The sequence below is a fragment of the Aristolochia californica genome, unplaced genomic scaffold, assembly GCF_029961685.1.
Source record: "Aristolochia californica isolate CCGP_79_NKW_82.1479 unplaced genomic scaffold, dmAriCali1.0.hap1 SCAF_7, whole genome shotgun sequence".
In the NCBI taxonomy this organism is placed as follows: Eukaryota; Viridiplantae; Streptophyta; class Magnoliopsida; order Piperales; family Aristolochiaceae; genus Aristolochia; species Aristolochia californica.
Window position 1 is genome coordinate 5219989 of NW_027182268.1, and position 23108 is coordinate 5243096.

Below are 23108 nucleotides of genomic sequence, written 5' to 3' on the forward strand. Positions count from 1 at the left end.
TTGAACCACCTTCCTCTTTCTCTCCTTCAATCTCTCTGTGTCAAGTCTCTTCTTTACAAGATCACAACATATGGCAAAATGAAGTCTCCTCATCATGAGATGGAGCCATGTGGTGAAGTCAAATCTTCTCTTCACCAAATTGTGACACACAGTGAGTTTAAGTGTTCTCTTCACGAAATTGCAAAATGTGTAGTAGCCAAGTCTTTTTCTCATGAGGTCGAGTCACATGGCAAAGCAAGTCTTATCTTCACCAAATTGCAACACGTGGCAAGACCAAGTTTTCTCTTCACAAGATTGTGACACGTGGAGAAGCTAAGTCTTCTCTTCATAAAATAGTAAAATGTGGTGGAGCCAAGTGTATCTCTTGATTATGCCATGTGTTAAATGACATGCAACTCTTATTGGCACCATGTGTCACCTATTGGATATAATTTATATGCCCCCTTACATCAAGATATCTAGACGATCTATGTGTTTGATAGTGGTTCCATCTTAATCATTCAACACCTTTAACTTTTATGTTGACTATGTTGACAAAGGTTGACCCCATGTTCATTGTGATAGTCGTGGATCTAAACATGTATTGTTGGGCAAAAGTTTCAAATTTTTTCTACCAATTGACTATGACTTAACCCCTAATCGTGTTTTTTGAACTCAAGAATGTTTAACTCATGTTGTATTATTAGTCAAAGCATTGACTTCCACTTTTATCTGACTATTTGTCATCACTCGTAGATAACCTATGGCTGATTGTGTGTTGACTTTAAATTTACCCTCAATGAGTGGGTCCTTGATTCAGACTTTGGTGAAAATATTTGATTTTGACCTATCATTTGTTGTCGATCTACGTATATGCTTGACTTCAACTATTAAGTGTACTTCATATTCTCTACAAAAGGATATAGAGATAATTTTCTTTTAATAACTTTTTTCAATTACCTTTAATTTTTTTTTAAAAAAAATCTAAATAGATTCACTTTTTCTTTTTTTGGGGTAATATTATTATTTTTTAAAAGCTATAATAAGATTCCATGGTCAAGTACAGGTCTAACTTTTTTTTTTTTTTTTTTTGGTTGGATCAAATTTGCTTCTCCAAGTTGTAGGACCCAACCCCGTATGGAGAGGGTCGAGTCAAGCCAGTTCCCCATTTAAGGGTACTCTGCCTTGGCAGGTGGAATCTGCGTGTCCATTTCCCAATTCAGAGACAGGTGATACAGCCTGGGCCTCGGTTTCAAATGGCCCACAAGTCGAAGTAGCAGCACCAATAATTGAAGACGATGAGGAGGAATAATAGCAAGACAAAATTTCAAAAGCTGGAAGCAAGGCATGTTACTGTCGCCCATCCGGGGGTGCCATCTCTTCAATAACCAATGGATCCCAGCCATCCGACAGCAGTGGTGCTCTGTATCACCCCAAAGTTACACGCGCCTCTCACGGGCCCCACCATTGGGTACATCGGTCCTAGTCCCCTCGACATAATCCAAGTGATATTCATTCCACTGCGGAGTTGTCATCAAGGCCAGGCTTTTTTTTTCCTTCTTTATGGGGCAGGGTGTCCTTGGAGCCTCTAAAAGGGTGGGGGTGGGGGTGCGGTTGGGAAGTGAAAGCCCAGCTTCCTCTCTCTGGCCCACGACTAGCACCGAAGTGGGTAAGGAGTAATGACAGACTCTAGGGTTAAAAATCCTATACATGCCACATGTGGGCCCAACACGTGTGATATTTTCTCTATAATTGCGTGAACCATCCAGTACGTGCTGTGGTACTGGTACAGTCTTATCGACCGGATCAGAATTGAGATAATTTGATCATCAATGAATGGGGGGATATTGGGCCCATGGAGAAATTGGAGATGAATATCGGTCGCGTCAGATGGCAATTGTATCCGATATTCCTTTTACTCTTTTTACCAGCCATTGCCGTCTCGGAAACCTAATCTTCTCTCGACGCAGCTGCCACATTTTCTTCCTCTCCGAATGCTGCTGCGATATTAACGTCTTAAGTCGGTACACAGACGGAGGTTTCACACTTGTATTATGGTTGCCCTAGTTTTCTCTTTATATTTGGGGGTACCGATGGAGATTCCACACTTGTATTACGGTTGCCCGAAGACTTAGGTGAAAAATTAATTGAAAATGTTTCATTACATGGGTGAAAAATTAATTAAAATCATAGAGGGATTTGGTTTTTTAATCGATCTAATTAATTAACATACCCGCGTACATGTAATTTTTTAAGCAAAACTTTCAACACCTAGAACTTGAGCTTTGGGAGATTCTTGGTACAATTTTTGAGTATGTTATAGATCTAGAACTCATCTACTCAGATCTTAAAAGAATACCAAGAGCAACTTCGAGTGGTCTGTTCAGCTTCACTTTCTAGGAGTGTAACAAAATTTGTTCCCCGATACAAGGGCGTAAATTGTAATGGTCAAGCCACTTTCTAAGATATATTGGTTGATACACGATACGTCTCAAGTTATCACATAGGAGTCCAAGACTTTTTAATGAAGAATACTAATATATAATAACCAACTTAATAGACCTAAAAAAGAGCAAACACCTCCATTAATAATGTTTATTCTATTGGCAAACAACAACATTCGATGTTGAGGGACCCAAATAACTGACCGATCGATCATCTTTGAAGTTTGAGGTAAATAAGAACAATTATCAACTATCAACTAACTAAAAAGAGAATTGACGAGAACAATTAGAGTAAAGGGTGTTTTTGTGAATAAATTTATACTAATGAGTCGATGACTCACAAACTAAGAAGCCGATTTTAGAAAACAAACCTTATTTCAAATTTGAGTTGAAGTCTAGTAAAAACTAAACTGAGCCGAACTTTTTGCTAGCCTAGATTGAATGGTTTACGAACCAATTTGGCTTGTGCCATATGTAACATAACCATGAGCAATCTTTCAAAAGACGACGCAATCACTAGTAACTTAAATGACATTGCCAACCGGTTTGTCCTTGACCATTTTGAGCTTTGAAACAAATAAATGCTGTTAGTTCTTAACACTGCCAATAATAAAAGTGCAAAAGTTTGTGAAAACAGTTATTGCTTCCATTAAGCAGATAGCAAACAGTTATTGCCTCTAAACAACAGGATCTCAACATAATCAAGCTGTGATTAATGTTTGTTGCAGTATGTTCCTTCTGCCAACAAGCAGAATGAAATAGGGCGTAAAAATGGAGTAAAAGATAGAGATTAAAGCTGATCTTGAAGTACCAAATCAAATAAAGCTTGCATTGGACTAAACCCACCATCCATTTTCATTTCAAACACGTTTAGGGTTTAGGGTTTAGAAAACCATTTTTAATGGAAATTTAAACCCAGTTAAGAGTTTCTTACTTCTGAGTCCAGCCACCGCCAGGGCCAATCGGAGTACTGTCTGAATTTACATCGTTTAATGTGTCTGATCATCTGGAAAAGAATCTATTTTAATGGAGATTTAAAACCAGTAAGAAGTCCTTGAGTCTGGCCACCGGCTGGGCAGTCGGAGTGTCTGAATTCATCCCTGAAGGGTTTTACCCAAGAACTTCCAAAAGGTTCACTGTCGTGACAAATCACATTAGTACAGGCCTGTGCAGCAATGGCTCAGGCGGTCGGGACCACTAGAGTGAGCAGAAGAACAAGTGATGACGAAGGCCACCACGACGGGGAGCTGATCACCTGCCTTTGAATTATGGAACACGCCAGCTCGTGTGAAGCGTTTTTTTCTTTTCTTCCCCAAGAAAACCCTCCGACCAAACAGATGTCAACTTCTATTTTCTGGAAATTAAGACGTCACCACCATCCCCAGATCAGAAACATCATAAATCACAGATTCCATTCGAGTGTCTCAGCAATGCCAATCCTTTCCCCTTTAAGGATTCAGACTTTGCTCTTAAAACCACATTATTAATCTTGAAAACAGCAAAAATTTCTCCTATTCTGGAAGCTTCAGAGAGGATCTCTCACCCAAGGAAGCTGGTAAACTAGAAAGAAAACCTTTTTTCTGGAAATAATCTTCAGCTGTAGTCTGAGAGAAAGGATGGCGAAAAGTCTTGTCTTCGCATCAAAATTAAAATAGAATCTGGTAATTCAACTTTACTAAATCTAGCGTCTGTTTGTTCTGATCATTTCACGCAATTGAAATTTGAAACTCGTACTTTGAGAACAAGATCAGTTTCCGTTTAATGTATAAAAGAGAAAAGCAAAGTTATTCTAAAACCCCAAAATTTGAACCAGAAGAACTTTGCTGAAATTAGAAGCAAGAAGGCAGAGAGAGATGGATTAATGGATATAGTATGAGATTACTAAATGCAACCCCGTGGAGGAGGAGGTATCCTGCTGTGTCTTAACAGCACCACTTGAGAAGGCTGAGGCATTTAAAGGTTTTAAAATTAGAGCAGACTCCTGAACCATTTAAAAGCAGACCTGCATTAGAAAATAAAGCAGCAGCTATGCTCAGGCATGTAATTCAAGCACGACTGAGCATTCAAAGGAGAAGACGATAGGAGGGAGAGAGGGAGAGAGAGGGAGAGAGAGAGAGAGAGAGAGAGAGAGTTAAACACCAGAACCATCACAGACACTGCATTTTACATTCATTTGCTTTCCGTAGTTATTACATGCATTTGCACCCCCTCTTTTCTCTCTCTTACTGGTCTCCAAATGGGAAGACGGCTGAGGCCTGAGGGAATTTCTCTTTTATCAAAGGACAGATACATTGCACGGCAATGCAGCAGCCTTGCATGGCATCCACGTTTGGGTTCTTTTCTCGGAATTTGCTTGGAGCAACTGTTGCTAAAGTTAATAAAGAAAGAGAGGAACAAAGCCATATCTTTTGATTTCTGCTGCCCTTCCAAAATACAAAACCCTATAACCCTAACATCTCTTAGGAACAGTAAAATATAAAAGCAGCAGTCTAGTTAGCCTAAATTCTCCATGTGCCAATGAAACAAAGCTAATGAGCAATGGCCCATCAACAATAATGCACAAAGAAAGAAAGAAACAGCAGCAGAAGCCATCCACCCAAACACCATTTGAAAGAAGAAGAAAGAAGAAAAAAAAAAAAAGAAATTTGAGGTATAGGCAGTGGAAGAAGAAAGAAGAAGACTACACCTAGCTAGATTCTCGCCTCTACGAATTCGAATTCGCCTCCCCCATCAAATGGGACGATCAGAAATCGAAATCTTCCACCCAGGTACGTAATCTCCATGCGAAGATGAAGCAAGCGAGCGAGAAGCCTCGTAAGCGTGATGCAACAATATGAGTGAATGATCGACCAGCAGAGCGTAGAGGAAGATATGGGAGCTACGGTTTCTTCCCCAGGGTGTGCTTGTTGTTATGCATCCACACTTTGAGCACATGCCGCTTCACAGACGTCTCGTTACAAAACTGCTGCACGGCTGCCTCGTCGTGCTTCTGAATCCGCCACCCGACCCGCTCCGCGAATGCCAGCATCTTGTCCTTCTGCTCCGGCGTGAACTTGGTGCGGAACCTTTTCTTGGTCGAGGGTCCACCGCAGCCTCCTCCGCCGCTGCTGGGATTGGAGACGTCATCCTGGTCATCGCGGCTGTGTGCGCCCCCTCCACCGCCAGAAGTGGAAGGCAGCGCGAGCGCAGGAGGACGGTGGTGAGGCGCGACATGGAGGTACCCAGCAGGCGTACGGTAGTAAGGAGAAAAGGGCTGGTGGTGATACACCTCCCCGTCCGTCTCCTTGCGGTGGAAATTCCGGTGACAATTGCACGCGGCGCATTTGAGGGCGTCGAGCGTACCTTCTTCCCCGGCAGCCATGAACTCCCCACAACCGTCCACGGCATGCCCACCGATACTAACAGCGTGATTCTTCAGACACTCCCTGTACCTACCTCCGCTGGTGCCCCCAACAACCTTCCTACTCGCCGCCCCCGCCGACACATCTCCCCCGTCCTTTCCCCCACCGGCACGACTGGTTGACGAATTCCCCAATTGCTCGTAAGCCGACGGCAACCCCATCTCCTCGTCCCCTTCATCATGGTCGTCGAATTCCATCTCCCCTTTCGCCAAACAATTCCCGTCGCCTCGATCTCGATCAATCCTCGTCGATCCTCCGGATGCCCCTCCCCCACCTCGGAAACTTTACATAATCATCCGGATCAAAGTGAAGGAAAAAAAAAGGAGAAGAAAATTCCAGGCGGCAGTAGGCTTCTTTACCATTTTTTGACTAGAGGGGGGAAAAGAGATGGGATAAGAGATTGAGAGATAGTGTGGTCATCAATTCCCCGTCTGCAAAAAGCTCTTGTTTTCTTCTAACCCTCTCATATACTTTCAGAAAGCTCTCCTCTAAGCCTGTAATCACACCGGCTACAGCCTGTAATTCTGCACTCCTTAAAACAGGCAGCTTTTCTCTTTTACTGTTTTACGGCTTTTAACTCGCCTGGTAAAGAAATAGATTTTGAGTTCACGAATTCACGATTTCAGAATTCAGAATTCTCTTCTTCTTCCGAAAAGAAAAAAAAAAACGCCATAGGAAGGAATTTAATTCAATTTTGGGTTGTCACGTCGCGTCGCCATTTGAAGGGACGGGAGAAGGAACTGATAGAAGCGGATGATAGACTAACGCGGTGTTTTTTTGTTTGCTTTAAAATTTCTTTTGTGATTTCTCCCTCGAAGCTTGACAGATTCGGAGTGTTAAAAACACAACACAGAGGGTCCTGCTTCAACATTTCCATACAAGAGATGAGCGTGGCGGTACTGCGACACGGAATTACTCCGGAAAAAATAAATTGTCGGCATTTAAGGCTTCTATCTAACTGCGTCAAACTCCGACATGCGTGACGCCCTCTACGCGTCAAACCCCATTTAATATATCTGTCTCTTAAAGAAAAACCGCCCTTTTTTTCTAATTTTAATTTACCCAGTAATTCTTTTTTTATTCTAATATTTTAATTATTCTTTAAAAAATTGACCAAAAAAAAAAACCTCCCTGTTTCCGGCCGGGAGGCCCATACAGACTGATGGCACTGCAGTGATCCTGGACAGATGAGAATTTTACTGTGAGAAGCTAGAAAGAGACTCTGAGGTTTCGCAGTCGATCGTTTTACCGACTCTGAGGAGCGGCTCAGAGGAAGCTAGATCGCTTCCGACGAGGTGGCAGAGGAAGTGGTTTCGTCAGAAAGGAGAACAGCAAAATGGAAATCTGATAGCACGTACGGATTTTTTTCCATTTCTCGATTTTTCACGATTGAGTTCATATTTTTCTTTTTAATTTTTATTCATTTTTAATAAAGAAATGGAATTAATATTAAAAAAAAGAAATTGGAAAAGGGGGGACGTTACATCTTGGGACTTGGAGGAGACGAAGCCAAGAAGAAGAATAATTAAATATTATTAAGGGCGGTGATGAGGGGAGAGAAGGTCATGTGACTCCGCCCAGCCAACCGGGACGACTGACGCGACGGACTGACGCACTATGTCAGCGCTCTGTCAGCTAGCGGGAAACTGCACGATACACACAGACACCTCGGCAACGGTCGCCGGCGAGGTCCCCAGAGAGTGAGAGAACCCGTTACATTATCAGTCAAGCAGGCAGGCCCCCTGCGGCGCTTCTGCTCCTACCCTGTTTCTGCTCCCAAACGGGGAGAAGGTAGCCAGCGAGGATATTTTTCTTGGTCGCTTTCCTTCCTCGTTCTCCGTCAACTTCAACGGAGAGGACAGAGAGGGTGGAAGGGAGGCGAGGAGAGAGAGTTTTGCGGGAACAAAAAAAAAAGGAGTCTTGGATGGTGACAAGACGAAAAAAGGGTGGGTCGACCGTGATTTCCATTTCTATTCTTTGCAGCCTTTTGGGCGAGAGATCGTTACTTTCTAACATGGACCCGCATTCTTCCTCTCCACCTAACCAAATACACAAACACACCCACACGCTCCCTTAACCCTTTTTGTCTACGCCTCTCCTCTCTTTCTCGCTCGGTTACCCCCTTAACACAAGCACACTTACAGACCCATTTAGCAGCTTTCTTCAATTATCCCCTTCACTCCATCAATCCTGGATTTCAAAAAGTGAATTATTTTTTCATCCTTCCTCCTTTTCCTGTTCACGCTTTTGTTAATACTTCTTAAGTTGTCTCTGGAACAGAGAATTGTGGGTCTTTTGCTCTTCTTTTCTTGACAGCTCTTAAGTGAGATGGGTCCTGTTCTTCTCAGAAATTTGTCTGTGTTTTTTTTTTTTTTTGGAGAGGGAAGAAGATAATGATGGATCTTCTTTATAATTGTTGGGGGGAGACGTGGAATTAGGACCACTTCAATACAAAGGGCTTTTGACGGTTCTGTAAGAGTTGTAGGGATGCGTGTGGGCGACCGCCTGACATTCCCACCACTTAAGAAAGAGCTTCAAGAGAGTAGGATAAAGGTGTCCCCCTTTGTCTCTTAACTCTCCTCCATCATTGCTTTGCTTTGTGTTCTCCTTCTTCGCCTCCCATCTCAATCCAGAAAAGATATTTATCAATGAAAAAGAGAAAAGCTTTTGCTACTGATCAGATGTGTTTTTTGTTTCTGTCACGGTCTAATTGACAGAGAGATAATGAGAATATGCATTTGAGAAGAATTAAAAAAAACACAATCTAATGAGAAGGAACTGGTACGTCACTGGTTCTCTTTCTGATCAAAACTGGTAATGAAATAGAACAAGGGTTATAGGGAAGGAGTTGATTAGTGCTTGCCTTGGAAGGCTACGCTTTGGCTTGTCATCAATGGAGCTACCTGATTTGGCCTGACAGACTGAAATGGTTTCCCCACTAGCATCAGAGCTTTGTATGAGAATGGAGATATTCTTCCCAATGGTTTGGATTTTTCTCATCTACAATTAAGACCATGTGGACTTTTGATCATGAGAGAGGATGTTTGATTACTTTAGAGAGAAGATGTAGGGGTATTTGCATTCAAGGATGTCATGAAATCATCTCTTTTGGAGAATCCGCATGGTGCGCACATAATTCTTCTTACAGTAGCTTAATGCTTGTAAATCATTTCTGAAAATCGTGAAGAAAAAGCAGCTACTTGTTTAATGGAATCTCAGTGAAGCATTTTTTAAGGAGGAGCCCTAGAATGGGAAGTGGACCAAATGATCAAAGCATACTTGCCAGGATAAGAAGCAAAAACGGGAATTATAACAGCAAGAAGAAAAAGGGTCTCAACCATCTTTCAAAGACCTGTTCATAAAGGCATGAAAGGAGGAATTCGTCCAATAAAGAGCAACGGTAATGTTGAAACTCTCCTGAACTGGTTCACGAAATAGCAGAGAGATTCTCTTGGCCAGAAAGAACGAGCTTGTTCAGTAACAAAGGACAGGTTCTGATCTCCATTTTTAACATCAGTTCGTAAGAGTTTACCGAAACCTAATCTGGCATATGAGTGGAGAATTCAAGAATAAAAATATCTAGCCGAAAACAAACCGTAAGTCGAGTTGATGGGATTCCCGTGTTCGTATTTTTGTCAGTCGAATCACATGCCAGAAAGCTCTTGCTGAGTTCAGAACCTGAGAAGACAGTGACAGCCGTTTTTCATGAATCCAAATGGGGAGCAGGATTCTCGAAAACAAACCATTCTTGAGAAAATGTAATCCCAGAAGCAATGAAAAGTCCAGTAATTCTTAATTCTTTTCTTGAAATCAGCACATGAAATGTCCAGTAATTCGATCATGATAAAACCATTACAAACCAAATTTAAGATCATCTGAGACGTCGATTAGAAAACCAGCCAATCTTCATTTATGTGAAGTGCAGCTCTTAAGCTTGAATTCCTTTCACCCATGACTGACGACCCTTTCTTTATCATCGAAACAGAAGTGAATTCATGGAACTGAATCAATCTTCAGCATTTCTGTGATTTAGAAGGAGGTTTTCGTCTTCGAACAATAATGATCAAAGTAGACGAAGAGCCGATCCAAAATGCTTTAAAATATGGTGGCCCCTGCAAAAGATTTGTGCAATGACAGTTGAATTAAAAGGGTTGCTCTCTTCATGACTCACGAAAGTGAAACAAATCATCTGGGTCCCAATGGACCAACGGCTCCAGATCCATTATCTAAAGGACAGATCAGGTCTCAAGGTACCATTTCCCTGCCTTTTTCGTACCAAAAGCAGTCAATTGGGGTTTACTTTTAATCTGCTCTGCCGCAGGGGTCCCCCCACCATGGAGAACCCTACATGTGCCTAGGCACACTTTATTTTGCTCTTACAGATGACAACGTTTCTTCTTTAATCTTTTACCTGCTTCAACACTCAAGAGTAATTAGATCCAACGAGACAGTCCTGCAAGGCAAAAAGTGCCCTTTCACCTCCACACATCTCCTCTTCTATCTTTCTCATTCCCCTCCAGAGCTTCAACCCCCAATGGATCATTTGTGTGGTCATAAATTTTTTCCCTTATTCTCAGACAAAAAATATTTCCTTTGAAAATGGGTTCCTTCCCACATCAAAACGAACCAAACACATCCTTACCAGTATTAATGTAAAATGATTTGAGAATCACCCTTTAATCCTTGTTTTATTTAGCATGGATTCCAAATCTCAAGCATCTAACTAGTTTTTTTATGTTTCTTTTCCTTTGACAAGATCTATAGGTGTGGGTTGGGTTATAAGGGAGAAGACTGATCTTATGATTGAAAAGTTTACTGTTTTAAGAAACTCGTGAACAAAAAGAGGATTATAAAAAAATTAAGAGGGAGACTGATTGTTTATACTTACCTTATTAAAACATGATATCAGCTTTTAATCTCCAGAGCAATGATCAGTTCAAAAGTACCCACCAAGCAGATTCGATTCTCAAAGTTGTTTAATGGGTTAATCATTATTGTTATGAAGGAAAAAACTAAAAACAAGACTGGCCTGTGTTGAAAACCATGCTTCAATGCGACTTAGTTTATTAAAAAGCAAGTCTTCTGAGTAATGCTGTTGTTCAAAGTCTTACTGCTGCATTAAAATACTGCAGTGATGGGCTTCTCCTCCAGTGTTAGCAAAAGATGCAATCATAACTCAAAGAAGGACCACAAGATTCACAGTTGATGAGATGGTGATGGAAATTGGGATTGATGAAATGCCATTGAAATCGGAAGAACAAGCACTGGAGAAAAGTTCAGAAGCCTCACACGTTCTCAATAAGTAATGGTTAACAATGACCTATCATCTCTGCAATTCCAAGGAACGAGTTACTTCCTCCAACCCAGCTGAAGCACCTTGTTTACCTCCCTGGGAAACATGTTTCTTCTGTCACATACAGCTCTTTTAATATTCAAAGCGGCACAGTTAGAACCAGTTACTCGCCAAGATTGGCGGGGCGTCTCAGTTCTCTCAGTTTTTTGGTTAATCATCGTTGAAGTTGGACTGGATCGAAGAGTTTTTGGCCAGTTGAAGCCCCCTGCAGAGGGCAGCTTGAGAGGGGGTACAGGACTAAGCGTCGGCCTTTTCTTTATTGCATGTATTTCGATCTTAGACTCCCCCTCCGTCCTAATGGTAACTTTGAGCTCAATGAATCCGTTTTTCCTGTTCCTCTCCTTCTGGTGTCGGTAGAGGCCGTACAAGCGCAGGACAAGATGACATATACTTTGTTTTAACTCTTCTTCAAGACCCCTTTCTATTTCATTCTCAAGTTCAATTCTGATCTTTCTTTCTTCATCTGACAAGAGAACAGGCTCGAGGGTTGGAGGGCCCCAAGCGCTGTGGCCACCTGCATTGCTCTAATGGAGTTGTGAAGTAAATAAGAATTTAACAGTTGAAATTAATGTGAGCTGAGTCAGATGAAGGGATGGAGTATAGAGCCTCTGAGCAGAATCATCTGAAGCAAAATGAACTAACTTTTGGTAGATCACTCAGTTTTCGAGCAAACCAGGGAGTGTAGCTTCAATAAACAGTACAAACAGTAAGCAACGGAGAAGACTAAAGGGACTAAAGGAGAGGAGAATGCACCTGAGGACCACTCTGCTTTTCGCGGTTTTGATCCAAAGAAGACAGATCTGGTACCAAAAAAAAGCTCTCTATCAGCTCGTCAGTGTAGGTGACAAAAAGAAAAACAATTATTCGCCTTCCTAATGTGACAAACCTGGTGAATCATTTTCCAACTGCTTGCTCTGATCTTCCATTTCCAATCTCAAGCTGCCACCCTTGTTCTTCTTCTCTTAATTTAAATGTGCTGGATCCTTTCTCATGGGACCTGCTTACTGAGTGAAGATGTAGACAGTAACCTATTTCTTGGACTAGGAGTTTTTTCTAACTTAGGACCGTGGTAGACTGGGTTTTAGTAGACTTAGTTCAAATTTATGAGCCAGAGATCTCTCAAATAATCGAGAGGAAAATGGGTTTTGATTTCACAAAAGCTTTTATAATGAAAAGATGAGAGCACCCTTGACTTGGAAGCAATGGAGCTTGGTTGCCCTTGAAGCACAATCTATTGGTCATCTGGAGTTGAGATGTATATGTATAGAAAATAACAGTTTCCTAAGTTAGTTGAAGGGTACCTACCCTCCTTCTCCAAGGTCCATTGTCCTCCCACTCTAGTGCTTGAAGAGCTACTTGTGATGAGACCATTGGCGAATTAGCTGGGCTCTCAACGTATAATTTGATCCCTATCGCTGAAGCAGCAGCAAAAATAGGTAAACAAATATCACCAGAAGAAGATATATTTGTGAAGCCCATTATTCTTTCACACAGTCTTTTCTGTTGAGAGGTCAATTTCTCAGAAAGAAACCCCAGGGACGTTTATTCACGGAATGAAATTTGTGGAGGAGGCGATCAACAGAAGGTTCAGAGAAACCAGTAGTGATGAGCATCCAATGATATGAAGAGCTTCTCTAACCGGGTTTTGTTAAACTGTTTTGTAAAACGATAGAGCCCATGTGAATTTTCTTTGCTCGTTCTTTAATGGCTTAATTTTCCTGATAAGTTGGCTGTGTTATTGACATCTTTTTGAAGAATCGGACAGCACCTATTGAACTGATTGAGGACGAAAACAGAGAAGGTTGGTAAATAGCTCGGCCTACAGGAGACCAAGATTTCATCTTTCATGGTGATGGTTGGTAACGGACAACACTTGTTTTCTTCAGTTGTTAGCAAGCATGTTCCATTACAGATACAAGAGATTCAATATCTTCACTAATTTCTATATTCTTTCAATAAAACGAACTGATTTAGGTTTTGGCCTACAATGGTTTAATACTCTCAACATCGCATGCTGTAATTTTTCTAAATTATTTTTTGAGTTTAATAAAAGGGAAGTATCTCCATTGGGAAATTGGTAAAGCTTCGACTGAAACTGTGATTACAACACTCGTACTAGGAGAAAGAGACATTTGCAAAGGCGATACATCTAAAGCATGGGGGATCTCTCAAACCAACCAAGGTAAATATCTCCCTCCTGACAATTTACTTCCAGTTTTATTGAAGGAGACCAAAGGCCTGCCACAAAGGCAAAACCACTTATTCTAGGTGCTCCATCAGTAAATGTTCACCCAGATCGGTACTCTCACATTCAGAAACGAGAAGTTGAGTCCTTCGAGTAGGAAATGCTTCAGCAAGGCATTGTACGACCTTGTTACCAGTTCATTTTCTTCTTCAATTTTATTAGTCTAGGAAAATCATGGCTCATGGCATTTTTGTGCGGATACCAGAGCTCTCACCACCATAACTATCAAAGATAAATTTTCCATACCCATTATAGAATAATTATTGTAAACAAGCAAAATATCTAAACTCAGGTTTAGAGTGAACCAGGTTGGTTACTGAGTTGACCAAACTTATCTAAACAGCCAATCTGACGAGCTGGATTGAAGAGAACAAAGCCGATCAGACCAACAATAAATTATTGGATTGGGACTCTCATGTTTCCAGATCAAGATGGCCGCTCAACAGATACTATCGTATCTTTATTTCCCAACTACAAAACAAGTTTGTCTTTAGAGTTAAAACAAAAAATAGAATCCAATTACAATTAAACTACTCTTGTCCTAGTTATAACCAAAGTTAAACACTAAAAGATAAGTCCTAAAATAATCGAACAATTAAACATAAATAGAAGGCTAACATAATTAAAACACCTTTAAACTAAAACTTTTTTATGAGACCTCCTTCCATAATAATTTTGGCTCTGTAAAATTTCTTATTGTGAGAATTATGTGGACTCTTCCATACTTGCTCTTCAACAAAGACTCGGTAAGGAAAGTTTAACTCAGTAAATAATTTGAGTTGGTGAAAAACCGGGTACAGAATCGAATATTTTTTAGAGTTCTGAAAACAGAAACTTTTGTGTTTTGTATCAAGGTTTAGTCATGCATCTAGGAAAGGTTCCCAAGCTAAGCACGTAGTAAAGAAAGTTTCTGTTTGTGTCAAACTTTTGTTGCTCTAGTCTAACACACAACAGTGTTTTACCATTCAACTCTAACATGCAACAACAAACTAAGTTTCTGAAACATGGGCAGCAAAGTTTTTGAAAAAACAAACTACATGACGTGTTTCATCCCTGATGATGCCATATTATCGAGCAACAACAATGGAATGAATTTCCGAAACAATGATGACAAGTAAACACCAGAGACTTAGAGATTCGAAGCTACAATAGTAGAACAAATTTCAGAAGCACCTTGGAGAGTCCTCGAAGGCATATGAGAGAATCTTTCCAGCAATGCTAGAGATAAATATGCAACTTTTAAAAAGGAAGAATCGAGTTCCTACCTCTTATTAGAAACAATGGTACCTTTGTTTCATATTGACTAAGGTCCAACCTCTTTTAAAGTTTGCATGAATTAATACGGGCTTCGATCTGGTAGGCTTGAGCATTTGGTAACGTCCCAATGTTTATACTAAAACACAAAGAACAAATCCAAGAAGAAAACCAGATGAGTTGTAACAAAGTCTCATCAAATTGAGGGAGAAGACGTCATGCTTAAACTGAGATACGAGGAAGATGACTTCATGATCAAGTAATCCACGTTGTGCTTAAATCTAGAAGACTTGTAATGAAGTTTCATTAGCTGAAGAAAAATTAACCCGGGATCCTAAGGCCTATGCTCTGATACCATGAGGGTTCTTAGGATCTCATTAGTTTACTATAGGAAGGTTAAGAAAGGAGGAGAGAAGATGAGAAGAAGAAAAGGAAGGAGAGATAATTCATGTAGAATGAGTTAGAGCGGAAGAGAAGACAGAGACGAGGTTCAAGAGATTGGAAAGAGGGTATGAGGATTAGGGTGAACATCTTACACTAATCCTGCCCCTAAGAGCCTTTTTATATGCATCCATCATTCAAGAATTACATACATGCCCTTGGATAGGAGAGCTAGATATAAAGGCTAAAAATATAAAACAAATTACAAATGTGTCATTCAACCTTTTGTCTTCCAACAAAGAGGTTATGATTTTAGTATCACAGTTTGGTAGGCTCAGGAGATCTTTGACAATGGCCAAACCTACTGAGGAGGGGAAATGTTGTGAGATTATTTTTGCATTTTATCATAGAAGAGGAGGGGAAATGTCGTTGTATGAAGGGTTAGTGCAAAGAAGCTAGATGACTCAAGAAAGAGGAAGAGCCAATTATAGAAGACATTCAAATGACCAAACTGCATTTGAATGATATGAACTAGAAGAAGTGCAAAAACAAATTCAAAACTTCAATTCAAGCCAAAATAGATCCTCAAATTTTGAAATCCAAATATTATTTATTCTAGGAAATAGATTTGAAGAGCATTTGCATAGTTTTGATAACCAAATCTTTAAAATCTAAATATTTACATGCATGTACTGTAAAATCAAATTGATTATACTTGATCAAATAAATTCAAATTTACTTTGAAATCAAATTTATTTGTTCAGATCATCGAGGGTTTGAATTTTGAAATCAGTATTTGTTTTATGCTGCTTTTAAATGTGTTCCCCAATTTATAAACCAATCCATAATTTGTTTTGAACCTTCAATTTTAAAATTTATATTAATTAAGAACTAGTTGAGTGTTTATATAAAGTAAGTAAATAGGATGGGATATAAATTTTATTGTGCCAGTATTGTAAAATCAACCTATTGAGAGACCTTATAGCTCGAGTCCAGCCTTGTATCGTCCATCATCTCAACTTGTTGAGAAAAGTAATTGCAGCTGAGTAGTTGTTGATCAGCCTTCTGTGGGTTCTAAGTTGTGTTGCCTTCTGGTTCTAGGTCGGAGAGCCTAGTTGGACAGTGATAAGCAGGAAGTGATGGTACTCACACCTTACTCCGAACATGTCCATGCTAAATACAAACAGAGTAAGCAACCCAAAATTAGCCCTTATTGAACTAGAAGAAAACAGGAGAGACAGTACATGTACAACAGATTGACAAATGGTATCTCACAAGATAAGATGAACTGTTTCACCATTACAAGAAGAAAATTGTGATCCACCCAAAGCAACGAATTTTTACTTGTATGGACATTGCAGATACTCAAACAGACACGCCATTCCAACGAGTACCACATCTTGTGAGATTGAGTTGATCCGATAGCACGGCCTAACTCACACAGATTGGGTCCCTCGGCCTGCTAGAGCTTCCTGTAGACATTTCACAGCACTATCATAGGACACAAACCCCATGAACCAAAATTCATGGTTGTCAACAGAGATAACCTGGACGTATTTTTCTGCAGAATTAACTTTGCTTGCGGAAGGATTCACATATCTCAGTTGATGTATAGGAATCACGACCTGTAAAGTAACAAGAAATATTTAAAAGAAGACGCGAAACCAAGTCATACGGTATCAATTATCTCATGCAAGTCTAAATATGATAGAGAAGTGTAAAACAGTTGACATTATGAAAAAAAGATCAAAGATTATTAAGAGAAAAAAGGCGGTTGGACCCAAATTCAACCAGCCTTGACTACTTTCAACTTTTCCTTTTACTTTAGAAAAATTACTTTGTTTACAAGAACATTATTTTATTATATTTACAGTAATACCATTACCACCTTTTATTATATACTAATGAAAAGCTCTAAATTGAAATCCACAAGAAAGCCAGAGTTTCTCATGACACAAAAAGCAACAGAAGAAATAAGGAATTGATAAAACCACAACATGACTTTATCCTTTCTAGATTTAATATTTGTTGGCCCAGAGTTGCCTGACATGTAAATTACTTCAGTCAACACCAACATAAATATGATGAGTTAATCTTCTCCATTGACTGTCAAGAACAAAAATAGATAGGAGCTTTCCACATCCTTTTTTGGACATTCAAGTCATGACAAATATCATCCCTCTTCATTGCCATCTAAATTCTCCCATTGCCTGTGCCTATGTAGAGTGAGCCAAACGGCCACATGGAGAGCCTTTTCATGTGATATCTTGTCTTCAAATCTCAAAGAAGATGGAGTATTTGGTGCATTTTCTGCCTACTTCTACTGTTCCTTCAATTGTCAGATATTCATCTCCCCTTGAGTAATGTCACAGTGCTCATAACTTACAGCAGCTTTCATGTCTCAGACTCCATTCCTATTAATAGTAAGTTCTCTAAATTCCTTTTTCTGTTCTAGGAAATATCACCGATTTCTTTTCATACTGAAAGGTCTGTCTTTTCAACTGTTAATTTTCTTGAGTTTTAAGCCAAACATGGATTTTCTTTTTTCTTTTAATATTGAAACCATTTACCCTGGTCATACTTGAACCAAAACTTCATACTAGAAACCCCCTCATGTGACCATTGAGCCAAGTGCCCAAGTCACACCATGGAAACTCATTTGAGAACCTCAATTCAGAAGAATTTACATTCAAGCTATTAACTTTTTATTATTCTAAACATCATCTTGGACCCAATGGTACCAAAAGCCAAATATTAAGATTGACTTCTACTGCTTCAACACATGATTTACAGAGAATGCTCTGTGGGTAGAGGCACATTGCTTTTTTAACATTGCTAAGTCCATTTTCAAATTTTTAACAAATACAAATTAGATTTTTTTAACCTTACTAAATCCATTTTTCATTCATAAAAAATAGAAAAACAAGATCAAAAGTAAAATATCTCCAGACTACCACACAGAAGCCTAATCAAAAGAGAGAGTATGTAAAAGCCAAATACCTTATAGTAACTCCACTCAGTTCGGTCTCCAACTTTATATGAGAGAGGATTGTCACTACAAAAAGCAAGCTTTTCGTTGGACAAATACAAAATTCCCATGACAGGGCCAGCAGATGTGGATAAGTAGCAAGCGTATGACTGCCACAGTTTCTCATCAGGAACTGTCTCAAATGCTTGCTGAAAGATCTTTTCATAGCCTCCTTCAGCTAGCACTTTTGTTCCTTGAGCGATCCTTCCCATGGCAGCATCAGTAACACTTGGGGCTGTTTTCACTGATTTCATGAAAGTCCATCAATGTTGGTGCTAAAAAAAAATGTAGTCAAATCATCCAAGAGGCATGTGTTCATGAAAAGGGATCAAGGTTGTGCAACATGCAGTGCAGACAAACAGAGAATAACTTCTATCTATCTTTACTTTGTAAATATCATAAGGCTCTCAAGAACAGAACAGTTTTTCTTTTCTTAATGAGGCAAATACATTCAGAAGCCAGGAAACTCCCAAAATGGAACTAGGCTTCTATCACAGTGAAAGGATACGCATATTGTCGAATATCACATGTATAGCTGAATAACTAATCACAAGATGTATATATGCATGTATCCATGAGCAATAAATAAAACAAGTCTAGCAAAAGTAGAAGCTTGAGTAATCTATAGATATAAAAAAGTTTCAAGACACAGAATATGGATAGCAAACTCAGTACAACCAACCTGACAGCAAAGACTTTTCACATGATGCTAAAGAATTTCAGCTCCTTTAGTCTTATAAATATTTGCGACAAAAATTTCAAGCCATCTTGTGTTTCTTGGTTACAATGGTGAAAATAGTGTAATTAAAAATGACAACTAAACAAACGAATGCTGCAGGAACTCAAGTGCATTTGACTTAATGAACCAGGCAATAAACAAGGAGTGAGCTGAAAACTGAAGAAATAAAGATTTTTCAACTTCCTTCATGTTGAGCACACAATGCTGTAGAAGGATATGAAAGGACGGCTATAGACAGCTCTATTCCATAATTTTGGCTCTCCTCCATTATAAGAGGCTCCATTCTAGTTATAGATTTAATATATTGCACCATGTTGTTTTTGACAACTGCAATATCACATCCAAACATTAGCATAAATTTTTTAACGGTAAAGATGATATGACCATTAACAAGACAACACACAGACAAAGACAGAGCAACAAAATAAGAAAACAGGATCATAGTTACCAAAATAGGAAAACGAAATGGAAAAGAAATTAAGAAACAGATAAGGGAAAGGAGTTAATAAAATTTATAAGACAAAATAAAACTAGAAATAAGTAAGAGACGCAAAATAAAATTTATGAAACATTAAGGAAACTATAAGTTAGGTTCAAGGCCCATCCCAAAATGACAAACCAACTTAGGAAGCCTCTTTCCCAACTAATAAACTCAAGATCTTTGTAATCACTAATCCATGTGGAACTATTCCTTAACACTCCCCCTCACATGTAGACCCTCTTTTGTGGCTCTACAGGTGGATAATTTAAGTGTAGGCCCTCTTTTGTGACTCTACAAGTGGATAATTTAAGTATAGGCCCTCTTTTGTGGTTCTACAAGTGGATAATTTAAGCGTAGGCCCACATATGAGTACCTGCTCTGATACCATGTTAAGTTGGGTCCAAGACCCATCCCAAAATGACTATCCAACTTAGGAAACCTCTTTCCCAACTAATAAACTCAAGATCTTCATACTCATTAATCCATGCAGGACTAGTCCTTAACAGAAAATGACAAGAAGTTATCAAGATATTGGTCTAGAACAAAGTAGAATCAATAAAAAATACTCAAATAGATTCTAATACAAATGATTTAAACAAGTATAATAAACAATAATTTCTTATTGATTATAACTCTCAAGTATTATTAAAAATATTTAGCTGATTGCAACATATTATACTTAAACAAAAAACTTTATTTAAACTAAGAATGTTAGTCTTTTACATTTTTAACCTATAATTTTAAGAAAATATGTTTAAAAAACATTGAACTGTGTTCTTGTGTTATTTTTATGAAGTTTCAAATAATTTCCAAAGAATTTTAGTACAAGTTTCCTAAAATATTGGAAATGGTTCCATAAAGTTTTCACAGGTTCCATAAAATATTAGGTTAAAAAGCTTTTGACAGGTTTCCATAAAATAAATGGTTCCATAAAGCTGTAATCCCTTGTCAAAAAAAGAAGTCTTGACAGGTTTCCTAAAAATTTGGGGAAAGTTTTGAGTTTCCCACACCATAAAGAGTTTATGTTAACTATGAACAGACAACATATAAAAGGGTATCAAGCAGTGGAGACAAAGAGCCCGAATCTTCAGACACCCACTTAGGCAAAAGCATGAAATGGTTTTAGCTCCTTGTTTCATAAGGCACCAACCCAATGTGAGGGACTAAAGAGGGATGGAACTGCTTCTGATCTCCACAGCCAATGAAATTTAGTTCATCTGAATAAAGTATATCAAGAGTAACAGATAAAACAACAACATATACTGGGTTTATATTCCCTTGAAGTAAAAAGCAATTGCAGAAACAAAGTTGCAGATATGGTAATGAAAGGAAAAGTAAGGTGATGAACAGTCTTCACTCTTCAGCTGCTACAGATCTACAAAAGTAAGAACTTTCTCCGTCTCCATTTCATTTTATGATAAGCTTAAATTTCTTTTCAAAATAATAAGTTTAAAAATTAGCCGTGTAAAATAAATAAGATGAGCCTACTAATTAGTTGGCGTAGTGGGTTAAGTCACATCATCAGCCATGAAGATAGAAAAATTGACTCGAATACAGTGACACACCTCACTCTCTTCTTCCAACACTTGCATCAGACCAAAAAAAAATTGAAATCCTAAGGTACTGCAAATATAATGATGGATTACAAATATCCTAAAACCTATAGACAATTAAATGCTTTCAAAAAGAATAAACAATTAAAAGATCAAAATGGCATTTTGATACTGTGTTTACCAACTTTATGACAGTACTTTTAATGTCTGAGGACTCATAAAAGGGAAGACAGAGCAGACCTCCCATCTATGATGCAGGATCAATTCACTGATTATCCTACTTTCAAAAAGGGGTTTCCACATTTATTATGAAGCTAAGCAGCATAAAGGAAATCAAAGTTCTTGAATTGCAACATATCCCAGTTGCAGAGAGATGATAAAAAAAAGTCAAGAAGGAAATTAAGGTTGGGTGTGAACTAAAACTAGTGCCATTGTACCGGTCAAATACAGTAGTTAATCCTCTAATAAATAACTATCATGGTTATCATCAGCCCTTCCTAAGGGAGTTTTTATCCTTTTCCAGAGGCTAATACGAAGAAGTAGCCAAGCCAACAGAGCAAAATTATTTTTTGCGCAAAAGTGATCTGAATGAGGTTCCCATTTCTTCTCTGCAAAGCACAATCATTAAGAAACAAAATAGAAAATCCACGCTAATCCATTTTTCAATAAAAAATATGAACTTTTGGTACTTACAGTGTTGCCAAACATTTCCAGCAAGATCCTCAGCTTTCTTGCTCGCTTCTCCCACTTTCTTTCCCCATCTGCCAAGCACATCTCGAACATTTCCCATGGTATCTAATAAGAATAGACTAATTAATCACTCGAATAGGGCTAACACTTTTGAAAAAGAAAAAAAGAAAAGCATAACAAAATGTCGGTTTTTTTTATTTCCAATCAACAATTTATTTGATTGACATCACAAAAAGTCTCGAAAATCTGAAAATATCAGGTTTTATTTCCAATCTCAAAATTAAATTATATGAAAAATATGAAGATGCCCGGTAATTTCTGAATCGTATCATCAGGTTTTCTCCGACTGCTAAAAGAAAGGAAAAAGAAATGAACGATCTAATTGATATTTGACCACTAGAAGTTAATCTTTTCTCCGCCATAAGGAAGCTAAAAAAAAAAAAAAACAACTCATCTGATTCGCACAATTCTAGCTAAATTCTCATAAATCCAAACCCGGCAATAATAATCAGTAAATATCACATATTTTAATCAAATAAGTGAAAAACTCACTCTTCGCAGTCTCAAGAGCTGAAGAGGACGCCGGTGCAGGCGACGACGAAACGTAGGGATTGGAGGAAGCGTGGTCGCAGCAGGGGCAGCCGATGTGCCCAAGGCCAAATCAGGTCTCCATCTCACAGTTTTCTGCGTAGTAGTCGCCGGCGGTGACGGATTCTTCGGGGAATCCGACTGGGAAGATCCGATTAAGACGTCCTTGAAGTCCTCTTTGCGGGTAGGGTGCGTAATCATCGGAGTGCTCCCCGGCTGACTTCTTGTTCGTTTCGGAGTTATTTTGTTCTGGATCCATCCGTGGCGAAGTTTCTTATACCCAAATAAAATTTAAAATTTTGGATTTTCTTCCCCTTTTATTTATTCAGAGTCTGCACCTTGATGCTCCTCTTATGGCGACGATGCTTCCCCATCTGTGTTCATCTCGAAAGAAATGAATGCAGGAAGAAGAAAAAAACCGTTGTTTAAGCGAACTCATAAGAAACTTATCCTCAAAGGTGATATGAATATGAGAAGCGTTGCTATTAGAAGAAATTAGAGTCTCACTTGCGTCTGTTATTTAAGATCTAACGATAGTAGCTCCGTTCGTTTCCTTGTTTTGGATGGTTGTTTTGACGGTTGGGTTCGAACGCCGAAGCGGTTGCCCGTTCTTTCTTGTCTTTTTACCTCGCCTAGCGCGTAAAGCAAAGGCGTCGGACGGATAGATTTGATATTGCCCACCTGATCATCCTGGACGTCCAATAACTTCAGGTATATGCCTTCAAATTTCAAATTTCCCACCCTGGTCGCAGAGGCGGCCCCACATTTTGCAGTCACCGCTTGTCCGAGAATCCTTCACCCGCTAAAAAACAAATGCCCCAGTTGTCATTTGGGCTCTCGGGCCCCCACTCTACTCGGGCCCACCCATCACGTCGACAGGCGCCCGCAAATGCTGCGTGCTGCCCGCAAAGCGTGAAAATCTTTTTAAAAATTACAAAAGTGCCCTCGATTTTTCAAGACTAGTTTCTGTTG

General features: G+C 39.2%; 1 protein-coding gene and 1 pseudogene across 1 annotated transcript; both read right to left on the reverse strand.

Moving 5' to 3' along the window:
- Positions 1-4566: 4566 nt before the first annotated feature.
- LOC137936167 (zinc-finger homeodomain protein 1-like) lies at positions 4567-6383 on the reverse strand. Its single transcript, XM_068780725.1, has one exon. It carries the CDS (start codon positions 6019-6021, stop codon positions 5302-5304), a length of 720 nt encoding a protein of 239 aa, XP_068636826.1. The 5' UTR covers positions 6022-6383; the 3' UTR covers positions 4567-5301.
- Positions 6384-16255: 9872 nt separating this feature from the next.
- On the reverse strand, positions 16256-22445 carry LOC137937099 (GLABRA2 expression modulator-like; annotated as a pseudogene).
- Positions 22446-23108: the final 663 nt, after the last annotated feature.

Coding starts and splice junctions, on each gene's coding strand:
- LOC137936167 (XM_068780725.1), bottom strand. CDS start 6,021: ATGGAATTCGACGACCATGATGAAGGGGACGAGGAGATGGGGTTGCCG.